This window comes from Pleurodeles waltl, chromosome 10, assembly GCF_031143425.1.
Source record: "Pleurodeles waltl isolate 20211129_DDA chromosome 10, aPleWal1.hap1.20221129, whole genome shotgun sequence".
Taxonomy (NCBI): domain Eukaryota; kingdom Metazoa; phylum Chordata; class Amphibia; order Caudata; family Salamandridae; genus Pleurodeles; species Pleurodeles waltl.
Window position 1 is genome coordinate 813,841,744 of NC_090449.1, and position 12,910 is coordinate 813,854,653.

General features: G+C 38.9%; 1 protein-coding gene across 1 annotated transcript in view; it reads right to left on the reverse strand.

The window, feature by feature from the left end:
* Nucleotides 1-12,910, reverse strand: part of LOC138262456 (transmembrane channel-like protein 2) — a 469,363-nt gene that overhangs the window by 345,662 nt on the left and 110,791 nt on the right. The window contains exon 7 of the mRNA XM_069212350.1: nucleotides 10,043-10,185. Within this exon, the coding sequence (XP_069068451.1) occupies nucleotides 10,043-10,185 (143 nt within the window). The remainder of the gene's footprint in view (nucleotides 1-10,042; nucleotides 10,186-12,910) is intronic.

The window sequence follows — 12,910 nt, forward strand, 5'->3', positions numbered from 1 at the left end:
ACTGACACAATGTCATGGTAAACAATGTTTGTTGACAAAGATATTCTGTTGTAAATATTGTTTACCACAATATTATGATCCTATACTTATAATGATAAGTACAAAACTATTGAGAAAAATATATCGTTGACGCTAATATCACCCTAAGGTATGCCAAAGTATTGATTCTTTAATATAAATAGAGTTTAAAGTAGTAAATGTCAAGTATTTTAATATATAATTTGAAATATATTGTAAAGTAAATATATTCTGCTAATGTATGATACAGTATATACATATATATATATATACACATATATATTTATATATACACACAAACACATAATTGTAAATATTTTTCAATTTATTAATATATATATAAATATATATATATATATATAATTTTACCATAATATTTTTCTACCTAATGTGGTACTGCTTGTGTCCAGCTAATCAGTGCAAGTGTTTTACAAAACACATGTGATCCTAATGCACCATGAGTGTGGAGAGGTATTGAACATGTTATAAATCTTTGTATTGGAGAGTAACTGTGTGTGCAGGTGACATTTGACAACTTGTGTTTGTTATGCTGCACACATGTTTTTTGGGACTGGATTTTTTTTTTCAGCAGGGCAAAGATTCTATGTGCTACATATTAAGAATTTTAAGCATCCTTAAGTTATTAGACAGAATCTTCTCAGTCTAACAATTTCCACTTAACGTAGAAGACTGTGTGCACCAGGTATTTACCCATGTGCATGTGTTTGTTTTGCTTCAGAAGATGGGCTATCTGTAAAGTATTCACCACAGTATGAAGGCTGCAGGTAGTATGATCTTTCGCACTTTTGGACCTTGGTTATTTTAAGTGAATAGTCGCTCTTTGAGCAAGTTTTGCCTGGAGCGTACACTGTTGTTAGTAGATACTTCTGAATACTCTGTCATATATTTCCCATGAGAGTTTCACTGACTACAAACAATGTGGTAGAGAGTAAAGTCTCTCCACAGAGTTAGCAGTGTTAACAGAACCCACTTTTCGACTTATATCCATTTATTTTCTCAAAGTAGTTTCAGTGACTGTCAGGGGTTTGATACAGGAAAGTCTGTCCACAGTAGGGCATTAGTTATCTAACAGAGCTTCAGAATCTGAAGGAACTTGGTTTTCCCTGAACATTTGTATACAGATCTAACACCAAGTGCAGAATAGGTCGCCCCTTTAACTTTGGTTCCTAGTCAACATGAACTTGCCAACCCTTGAAGCGTATGGTATAGGGTCAATTTTGCACATAACACAAGCTTGCTTTTGGGGTGTGTATGTATGATAGTAATAATGGTGCTTCATGTTGTTTCAAGCTAGTTTGCACTTACTTTCATAGCTCTAATGCTATACCCGTTTATCAGTGAATGTCAGTGTTGTTTTGGTCAAAACGTTAATGTTGTCACTGACATATTAATCTAACTAAATGTACTTTAACCTCTGTTGCTTTCAGTGAATTTCTAAAGTTTTTGTTAATGTAAAGTAATATTTTATCACCATATGTAAAGCCAAACCCCACCACAGTGGGGGGAAGGTTGGCCATAGGACATTATATTTTTTAAAGGAGAGGGGTCCATGTGCCTCCTCCTTCAGTCTCATTAGGCTGTAGAGACCCTGTCTTCCAGGTCCTTTTTTATAGTGGAGGAGGGTTCCCAAGTGGCCCCCCTCCTTGAGCATTATTAGGCCCTGGGGACCCTGTTCCCAGGGCCATTTTTATATCAAAGGGAGGGGAGCCACATGGCCTCCATCCCTGGGCCTTATTAGGCCCTGTAGGCCCATCCCCATGCCCTTATTCAAGAAAGAGGAGGGGGCCATGTGCACTATCTCCCCAAGCCTTATTAGGCCCTGGCGGCCCATCCCACAGGGCCATTTGTTTTATTAAAGGGGAAGGGGACGCCAGGGCCGTGTATTATTAATGGGGTGGGGCCATGTAGCCCTCCTCCTTGATCATTATTAGGCCCTGGAGACCTCATACCCCATGGTTGTTCTTACAATTTAAGGGGAGGGGGCATATGGTCCCCTTAATAAGCCTTATTAGGCCCTGAGGACCGCATCCCTGTACTCACCAAGGCCTCTATTTGCTCAAGGGGGTGGGGCACTTGACCCCTTCCCTTATTGAACACAGCCCCGGGGGTGGACTCTCCGGGGCTTATAATTAATGAATGTGGCCAGACCACAATTTTTTTGATCCCACAGGAGTTCCATTGGATTGTGGCATTCTTTGCAAAATTGGTTTTGGTTTTGGCCCCGGGCATCCATCTGGTTCCCCTGCATGGGGTGTACAGAGTCAGGATATCATTATCCTGTCTCTTATATCACTTTTTAATTTTTACTTCAGGACAAGTGGACTAAGGCCCTCATTACAACCCTGGCGGTCAAAGACCGCCAGGGCTGTTTCGACGGTTGCACCATCAACAGGCTGGCTGTGCAAACCTTGGGATTACGACAGCGGTGGAAGTGCCATGGTCACACCGCCAGGACCGGCGGTTTACAGCCACATTGGTCCCGGTGGTTGTAATCCGCCAGGGCAGCGCTGCCCAGGGGATTACGAGTCCCCCTCCAGCCAGCCTTATCATGGCGGAAGGAACCGCAATGAAAAGGCTGGCGGAAAGGGGAGTCACCGGCCCCTGGGGGCCCCTGCACTGCCCATGCTTTTGGCATTGGCAATGCAGGGGCCCCCTGCCACGGCCCCATGGAGCTTTTTACTGTCTGCATAGCAGCCAGTGAAAAGCGCGACGGGTGCAACTGCACCCGTCGCACCGCCGCAACACCAAATGGAGCTGGCTCCTGTGTTGCGGCCGACATCCCCGCCGGGCGGAAACTCAGTTTCCGCCCGCCGGCCCAGCAGCGATGTCCAAAGTTGTAATGAGGGCCTATGACTTGCTACCTAAAATAACTTTTCCGGCACGAGTTATAGAGCCTGATTTACATCTTGGAGGTGTGGTTACTCTGTCACAAATGTGACAGATATCCTGCAGCCGTATTACGTTCTCCATAGGCTATGAAGGAATTGTAATATGGCAGACAGGATATCTGTTTGTGACAGAGTAACCACCTCCACCAAACTGTATATCAGGCCCTTACCCTTAGTTTCTTCAGATAAGTATAACCATAAGTATAACTATAACTGCTGATTTTCTAAGGTTTTTTACAGGTAAAACGTCAACTTAATTATAACGTCCCTGTAACTTTTTTTTTTCAGATGTGTATATGTGTACATATATATATATATATATATATATATATATATATATATATATATATATATATAGATATATAAGCACACAGACACACACACACACACACATATATTATATGTTTGGGTTTATATAGATACTCATTTGGTCCCGATGTATGGACGGATTGTGGCGTTCCTTCTTATTTTTTGGGGTGGTGCGTCCTGACTGGCAGGAGCCAGATGGTTAGTATTTCCTCAAATTGTCGCTGAACAGGAAAGCAAAGAGACACACTCTCAAGGAAATTTTTATGACTGTTTATTTATTTTTAATTAATTACAGGCATAGAGAAAGTAGCATCCCGATATGTTTCAGTCTGTGTGGACCTTGATCACAGGTGTGAAACTCTATAGTCTCCCCTCACTGTTTATGTTGGCATCAATTACCTTTAGTTACGCCTTGTGTCCCGATGCTCACTGGGATATAAAGTCCATTATATTACATGGCAGAACTCTCATAAAGTGTCTTTGTGTTTATGTGCCATATAAGTTCCAAAAGGTGCTAAACAAAAGCAAAATGCAAGGTGCTAGTGCTATAAGTTTAAAAATGCAATTCAGGGGTTTATCACAATTGAATAAAGTGCAAATGTGCTTCTTAAAAGTCGGTTTCAAATGTAATATCATTGGATTTTAAAGTGCATTTCAGATATCGATTGGAAGTGTGCGTAAAGAAATATTGTCATCAAGGCAAACAAAGTAAACAAATACAGTGAAGTAAAGGCAACATCAAAATGTACTTTTTGGACTTATTGAGAAATTAAAATAAAGAGGATGCAGAAGTGCAAGCAGTGAAAATATTAAAGAATAAAAAAGGAAAAATCAGGGCAGCAACATCAAACATTACACATGAAGTGTATGGGGTGCTATCCCACTAGAGGGCAAAAAGTGTATTAGTTCCCCTAATATGCCTTACACATTTGCTATGTGGAGCATCAGCTCATTTGAGGGTGAAAAAACACAAGGAATAACAAACAGGATTAAGAAAAATTGAATAAAAAATAATGGGTGGTATGTGCTGCAAAACCATCTGGAACGACTTGTGGTGCGAACATTGGAAACCAATTACATTCATTGTTGTTCAGCATAACGTGATATGCATTGTGGACACTCAATTTTGGGAGGGGCAACCAGAGCTCACTCACGTTAATATTAGTGGTGAAAATTACAATACTGCATGAAAGCACATTAATAAATAAAATACATTAAATGCTATAAACTCTAACCAACATTATGAACACTGTTGGAGTCTAAGAATAATAAATACACTATTCTCACTCCAATTTATATACAAGTAGGGAAAGCGGTGGACTTTGGAGGGTTGAAATTTACTATTTGCACTCCACACAACAGTAGGGAAAGAGTTGAACTTTGTAGGTGTTACTTTTTTATGCACACTCCAAACAGGGCAACAATAGGGAAAGCACTGCATTTCAGAGGGGTTAACTTTACTATTTCCACTTCAAACAGCACAACAGTAAAGTGTTGGACTCTGGAACTGTATAATATACTATTCCCACTCCGAACTGTGCAACAGTAGGGAAAGTGTTGGATTTCGGACGGGGGGTGTTTGAAATTTACTATTCCCACTCCAGACAGCCCAACACTAGTGAAAGTGTTGGACTTTGAGGGACAAATTTACTGTTCCTACTCAAGTTTGTGCAACAGTCTGGAAAGCTTTGGATTTTGGAGGAGTAACTTCTACTATTCCCACTTCAAACAGTGCAACAATAGGGACAGTGTTGGTCTTTGGAGGGGTAAAATTTAGTATTCCAATTTGAATCTGTGAAACGGCAGGGAAAGCATTGGATTTCTTCAGAGGTGAGATTTACTATTACCATTCCAAACAGTGCAACAGTAGGGAAAGTATTGAACAGTAAACAGGTTAACTGTACTATGCCTACTGTAGTCTAGACAAAAGTAGGAACAGTTCTTCATTTACAACAGAGTATATATCAAAGTAAAATTATGAATGTAGAAAAAATTATTAAACTCAATATAAAAATTTTTTTTAATTAACATAAAACACATATTTGCATATATGTAATAAATAAATCAGGTATCATTTAATCAATCTACATAATTACTATGCCATAAAACAGTTATTTACCAATTAACAAATAGTTGTTCTTCAATAATTAATTAATCACCCTTCTACGCTAGCCCACACCTACAAAAAGACCTAAAAAATGAGTATTTCATAACTGTCATATTTAAAATCAATGTAATAATCAATTTACAAATAATAATTATTAATTAATTAATGTATTACTTAATTAACTTTCCACCCTATACACCTACAAACTTATCATCCCACAACTATAATGGCAATAAATGAAAAAATAAATTCCATATTTCACATAATAAAAAATCCATATATAATTAATAGAAAATATTAATAAATTGTTAATTATGGCTTAATTAACTTTCCACCATACACCCTTACAAACCTAACAGCCTGCAAATAACATATAATTAAAATAAATCAGTATTACATAATCTACATAATAAATATCCTTCATGTAATGCAATAAAATGTATTATATAATTCTTAATTATTACTAACTTATTAACTTAACCATATCCCCCTATAAACCCAGCAACCCCCTTCAACACCATAAACTACTATGAAGAATTAAATAAAAAATTCTACACCACTTAAAATTTCAAGCTATATTTTACAAAAATAACCTTGGTATAAACAATAGTAACACATAAAATTGACATATCAACTAAAACATTAAAATAATAAAAAAACAATATTTTTATTCACTCTATTATTGAAAAAGATAAATAAAAGAACATTGATATTGTCTAAAATGATATTACGTACCTCAAAAAAACGGTATTCTTGCCAATATCTATGCATCACTATATTTGTGTGTCACAATATTTATTTTCCAATATTTCTGTATCCGATAATTATCATCTATCGTTTGTCCAAACACTTCGCTAATTATGATATGCAATGCACACCATGCACATCATAACTATTAGCACCTGCCATGCTGAGTTTACCACTTGGAATGAGGAGAGCAGCGGCTCCAGAGAATTCACTCTTCTCAAAATGAATCACACTTGACCAGAAGAATGGGAACCATTAAAAGTATATTCTGCTAACACCCATCAATATGGGCAGACTGAACATCAGTGGGCAAAAGAAAATGGATCAAATAATATTTAATTACATTGATACATCACAAGTCACACGTAATCATCATTCGCTAAACTCTGGCATCATTCGCCATGGGAATAGTGCCTACTTCTTTGCAGTGCCTTGGTGATGCAAGATTGAAGTTTTGTATTTATATGTATTTATAAATGCTGCTTGAACCAGAATTAATGTACAAAATAATCTGGTGAGCCAGAACTTTAACAGCAAAGCAGTAACATAAAGAGCTGGTGAATATGATTGGTGAGAACTAGTACTCTGCAATGTTGGTACATGCTATGTAATATTACTATGTAATGTTATATGTATGATATACAAAATCTAATATACAATTTACTGAGGTTTGAGGTCAGAGTCCGGGCAGTGGTTGGAGCTATCGCTGGGATGATTAGCCATTTGGGCTCTCAAGACGAAGTAGATGGGCCTCAATAATGCACACAAATGAATGGAGGATTCAATTTAATATATTGTTGGGAGTGTTATCCATGTTTGGTGGCTAATAACGTAAAGCATCTGAACTTTAATTTGCTACATGGTGTTTGTGGGGAAAACAGTATAAAGGATATAAACTTTAATAGAATGCATGATGCTTGGTCAGAAAGAAAGCTCAAGATCTTCCGTTGTTTGAAACTGGAAGTAGTGACAAAAGATGTGATCAAAAAATATCTGCCTCTTTTTGCAGTTGAATTGAATTAAATTGTATGTCAAGGGAAAGGGGATAGGAGATAGGAGAAGTCAGAGTAGCAGGGGGAATGGTAACATGCTTTTTGACAGTCATGTATGCATGAAGTAGTGTGCCTTTTAACATAGGATAGCTTGAGGCAGTCTGAGACTGGAAGGAAAGGTGTTTAATCAGCAAAGAGGTGACAAAAGAAGTTGAAGTGGAAGATAATGTCACCAAGGGACATGATATTGAAAATATCACTCATGTAATTGAGGACTGAGCTGGAGGGCATTAGAAATGAGAGGGAAGAGCACCAGGAGAATGAGAAGGAGCGATTTGAGGGAGCAAAACAAAATGAGTTGACAAATGTTGCCATGATAAATAGGGAGGTAGGAGAAACTGTCATTATGGAGGATGGGCGATCATATTATAGGCTAATGCAGAGGTCCAGATGGAATAAGGGTAGAAGACAGATGATTGCTATGGAAGTGGTCATGAAATTGGACACCTCTCTGACAGAGCTTTCAGTAGAGGTAACTGGACCATCTAAATTGTAGGTTGTTGGTTTCAGGAGTTAAAATAACAGGTGAGACAGCGGAAGACCACAATTTTGAGTGCTTTAAAGTTGGAAGAGAGATGAGAGGCACTTTAACAGCTGGAGGGAGAGAAAGGGTCAGTATTTGATTTTGTAGGCCGTGTTGTTACTGTGGCAGATTCCAGTCTTGTCGATAGATGCTCATGAGGGAAAAGAGATTGAATAGTTTGAAAAAGCAGTTTGTTACCATTGAGGACACTGCTCCAAATCTTGATGCCGAAAGAGCCATGTATCATTCAAAAGTTATATTTTCTGTTGTGTGTCAATAACCACTTTCTAAAATACATGGGAGAATTTTAGACTTTAGGCTAGTGATTGGAGTTTGGAGTATTTTTTCAGTCTACCATGACAAGCTATAGTGCTTTACTAACACATTATATTTAATAATTTCACAAAATGCTCTGGAATACCACCTCCTGTCCCCGGTTCTGACCTCTTTTGTGCTTTTCCTGCTCTCCATACATAGAGGCATTAAGCCAATTATCATGAAAGCCCTGATTCCACAACCTCTAAGTGCTGGGCAGGTTTCTACAAGGGGCTCCACTTGTGTAAATTAGTTTTGGCTTTAGGACAACTCTTAGTTGGTACTTTGTATTTTAGTGGCAGATTCTGATTTCCGGTGCGAGGTGACTGATATTAATCTTGATTGTAATGCCTGCAGGGATCCTAGACAGAAACTGACTCTTGGGGCCTCATTATGAATCTGGCAATCTTTTGACCGCCAGACTCGCAAGGGTCTGAATGCCACATCATGACCGCAGTGGTTGTGCCGTGGTCGGACTACCAGCACCACCAGGATTAGTCATCCCGGTGGTCTGGCTGTCGTGGCGGTCCTAATCCGCCCGGGCAGCACTGCAAGGATTACGACTTAGTTCTCTGCCAGCGATTTCATGGCGGTTTCACCTCCATGGAAAGGCTGGCAGAGAATGGGTGCAGGGAGTCCCCCCAGCACCATTGTAATGCTTTGCAGACAGTGAACATTGCGAAGGTGCTGGTGCACCCGGCACACTACAGCATTGCTGCTGGCTCTATTACGAGCCAGACACAATGCTGTAGGCTGTTTGCCGCTGTGCCAGTGGGCGGAAAGTGAGGTTTCCACCCTCTGACCCAGCTGTAAACTCGTAATGGGCCTGCAACCTACAATGGCAGCAACCTACCCATTATGATTTCGGAGGACGGGCTTTTCTGTTCGTCAAAATCATAATAAGGCCCTTGGTGTGTTGCAAAGTTTGGGACAAAGACCTCTCAAGAAAAATACTAGTTGTTAACATATTCATGTAATATGTCTTTTCTAAAATTGCATCCATGAAAGTATCACAAAATACCACAGGGGAAACACAATTTCTTTGACTGAGTTTAAAAGGGATGCGGCCCAGAACCTTTGTTGAGCAAATTGAAGAAAATCAGATGTTGAATCTTCACTTGAAATAGGGCTTTTTAAGACATATTGAACCGGAGGATATCAATTCACTTACTCACCATGAAAATTACCCACACATTTCTTAACAATACACTAGATGGTTTCTCTGACAAGAGTAGAGTTGCATGCATTTGTGGGGTGGGAATGATGTTTGTGAATATAAGCAATCATGCAAGTGGGTGTATTGCACATTGCAAATAAAAAAATTTACAAGCCTGAATTTACACTCACAAACTGTTTTTGTGGACTTAAGGAGAACGTACGTGTACAAACAAATGTGGTAATTAGACCCCACATGCTCCAATGAACGTGCTACTAAAATGGCATCCTGTGTTCTTTTTAGGGTCGAGCACGCAAAGCGATCTGTCCCTGGTGTAATATCTCTGTTGGCTTGTAACATTGCCCATGTCATGTCGATCTGATTGGTTGGTTTTTGGGCTTGCCTTTTAAAATTCGCTTGATTTCATTAGTGAAAGGCATGCACTTCAGCGCAAAATGGCCGAGCTTCTTCGATTAAGACTAAGGGATATAATAAAGTAAAGGGCATGCAGTACAGAGAAAGCAGCTCACCACACATCACCAACTGTAGATCACTAATGTATCTACCATCACGGATCACTGATCACAATTCCTAGAAGACTATAGCTGACATGACACAAGCGTTAATGAGAAATTATCAGGCTTGCATGGACTGGAATTACCAATTCCTTGTCATTTTTTCATTTTTCAAGAGAACCCCAGGGATTCCCGTGCGATCCCCATTAATTCAACATTCCTACCCATTACTGATACCACTTCTATTCGTAACCTCGTTGGTGGGGGGGTGGGGGGGGCGTAGTTAAAAATGGAGATGTGGGGAGAGGATCCCGTGATGAGACCCTCTGTAGAGAAAAGATTTGAGTGAAAGCATTTCATTACAAAAACTGTTGAATGCCTAAATACTTACGTTCTTATAACCACCATCAGGCTGTACCCGAAGACGCTAACTCCGACCAAGAAATATGATAAAGGAAGTCTGTACTGTAACCAGCCAATCATGCGTTGGTTGTTGTAATAGCCATAAAATAGAGCTGAATATTTAGCATAGCCCTGCAATGTTAAGAAAAGATATGTTTTCAAACATTGTAGTGTTTATCAATCATTCAATTGTTATTAAATTCAGCCCTGGCTTAGTACTGTGCTTAATGCTCACGTTTAAAGATCAGTGCGTAATCGACCAGAATAGGGAAGATAAAACGAATAATAAACAAGTATATTATATTCGGAACAGCTTTTAGCAGCATACAGTGATTTAACAAAGTAAATTAATATTAAATCTCGTTTGGAATTTCACACGGAAATATATTTTAAATTGATCAGTCCCACTAACGATCTAGCTGTTTCTGAAATTATTGATGCATGCAAACAGAAACTGTACCACTAATTGCAAATGTCTGGTGTGCACACCAATGCCATGCTTGTGATAATTTGTATGTAAATTCAAAAAGACTTGAAAATATTGAAAGCAGATTTTAAGGAGTTTGATAGCCATATCAATGCTCAGTTCAATATATAATACGACGCTGATGAAAGTAACGTTGCACTTGGCTTTACAATGTTTTGCGTTTTGAATTTTGCATTTCTACTGCAATGCTAACCTGGCAAAATGTATGATGTTTTGCAAATTTCCCAAGTGTAATTTAAGTATTGCTCAGCCCCAGTGACTGCCTTTTAATCAGATCAGTGAAAGTTTTTCCTGATAACATTTTGTTCTTGGTAATGTAAAAGCACTTTAGTACTGGTTAGCAGTTGTAAAGTGCACAGAGTCCAAAGTCCAACAAAAAACTAATTCAGCAAAAAGTGGAGGAAAAAAGGCAAAACGTTTGGGGGTACACCCTGCAGAGAGGGCCAGGTCTAACAATAATAGTTGACGCAATTGGGTGTATGTCTCTTTGTTTACCTGATCTGTGCTAGCTTGCCTTCATCAGTGATTGCTCTAGGCATCACTAAAATCTGAACATATCCATATATATATTTTTTTTTTCGTTAAAAGGAAATTCTTGTGTTTTGCATTTAATAGCATTAGCTACTGGTAGTCTGCACTGAAGTCCTCCTGAAGTATTCTGCTCTCAATTTGTTTCAGACAAGTACATCTTTATGAGGTGACAATAGTAATCTATGTTTCTGCATATCCACTAACAAGCAGCTGCTGAAGGAATTTAGTGGTGCTATGTCTTTTTTTCAACTTAAGAAACATGTTGTAATTCGCTTCTTTTGAATCAATACAAAAGATATTCTTGTTAAGCCACTACTGGATGACAGAAGCTGCTCTGCCTCTTTCTGTTACATCTGGAACCTATGAAGGTAACCCACTTCAAGGCTAGTGACTATGGGCCATATGTACAAACACTTTTTCCCATAGACATAGAATGGGTAAAAACCTTTGCTACATCTGGCCCTAGGTTCCCTCTTTAGCTTCCAGTTATCCTGCATGAATCTTCGTGGTACCAGGGGTTTATCCATCAAAGCTAATATTGTAATACTCTGCCTAATGGCAAGGTCTGAATGAAATAATTAACTTTTCTTACACTAATAATCTCACTTCTCCTGAGGTTTTTGAAAAAAATAACTACTGCCAAGATATGTAAGTCCCAGCAACCACCTGATTTCCACTACACAAGAAGTGCCTTGCGAGATTGCAGTTTGGGGAATCTTTAACAAGATATTCTTCCTACCTTCTGGTCAAAAGAGTTTTATCGACTTGAGGGAGAAGAATGGAACGTCACTTAGTGGGGTTGCATTTTGCACTAGTCCTTGGGTCCTTTTCACTTTCAGTCCCAGCTCCTTCAAGGAAAACCTTCTAATACTCTGAAAGTTTTCAGTCTGAGGGTAACATTCTCATGGATTGTCTTCCAGTGGTGCAGGAACAACTTTTGGGGTGTGGGTGTTGGCATCAGTGTTGCATCACCAAAGGGATTATGAAAAATCCAAGTGTCACACAAAGAACAAGTTAGCAAGTAAGTTATACAGGTTCAGCAGGAGAGTGGTAAGGGTGCGGTATGTAGCCAGTAGTGCATTTTGGAGCATGATTTTGCAAATACAGAGCCTTGCTGCAGGCCAGCCTTGTGCCCAGCCCCATGCCACGCACAACGACGGGCATCTTACTTTACGTTAAAAAAATAGAAATTCACTTAAAAAAATCAAAGGTTAAATTGAATCTATCGTTAGGTATGGCAATATATATTTTTTGCATTAAAAACTCTTAGAAATTCACTGAAAAAAAGAAAGGGTAAACGGACATTATAGTTAAGTGAAAATGTCAGTGAAACATACCATTTTACATAACAAATCCTCTGAAATTCACCAGTTATAGTTATCTCAAATAAATATAACTCATGCCCTGGAGTAACTATAATTTTCACTTTCACCATACACAACTTATGACCTCACATATAACATCACTCATGACATGTTCTGTGACATCATTGATAACATGACTGCAACATCTGAAATGACATAATTGTTGACAACACTGTGCATGGTGGGGCGTGAGATAAGAACTAACCTTTAAAAAACTAAACAGCCCTGACACTAGTCAGTGAGTTATAGTTTAGTGATTTAACTATAGCTTGTGCCTCTTTCATGCACTTCTTAGGGCCTCACATAATACATCACTCATGGCATTTTAAATGACACCATTGATGACATCAATGATGACATCTCCAATGACATCATTGTACTCCATGCCCACTCCACGGTGGGGTGGGCAAACCCTACTGTGCACAGCCTTTGGCACCCAACCCACCACAAGTGCCCTATACTCATTGTGCATGGC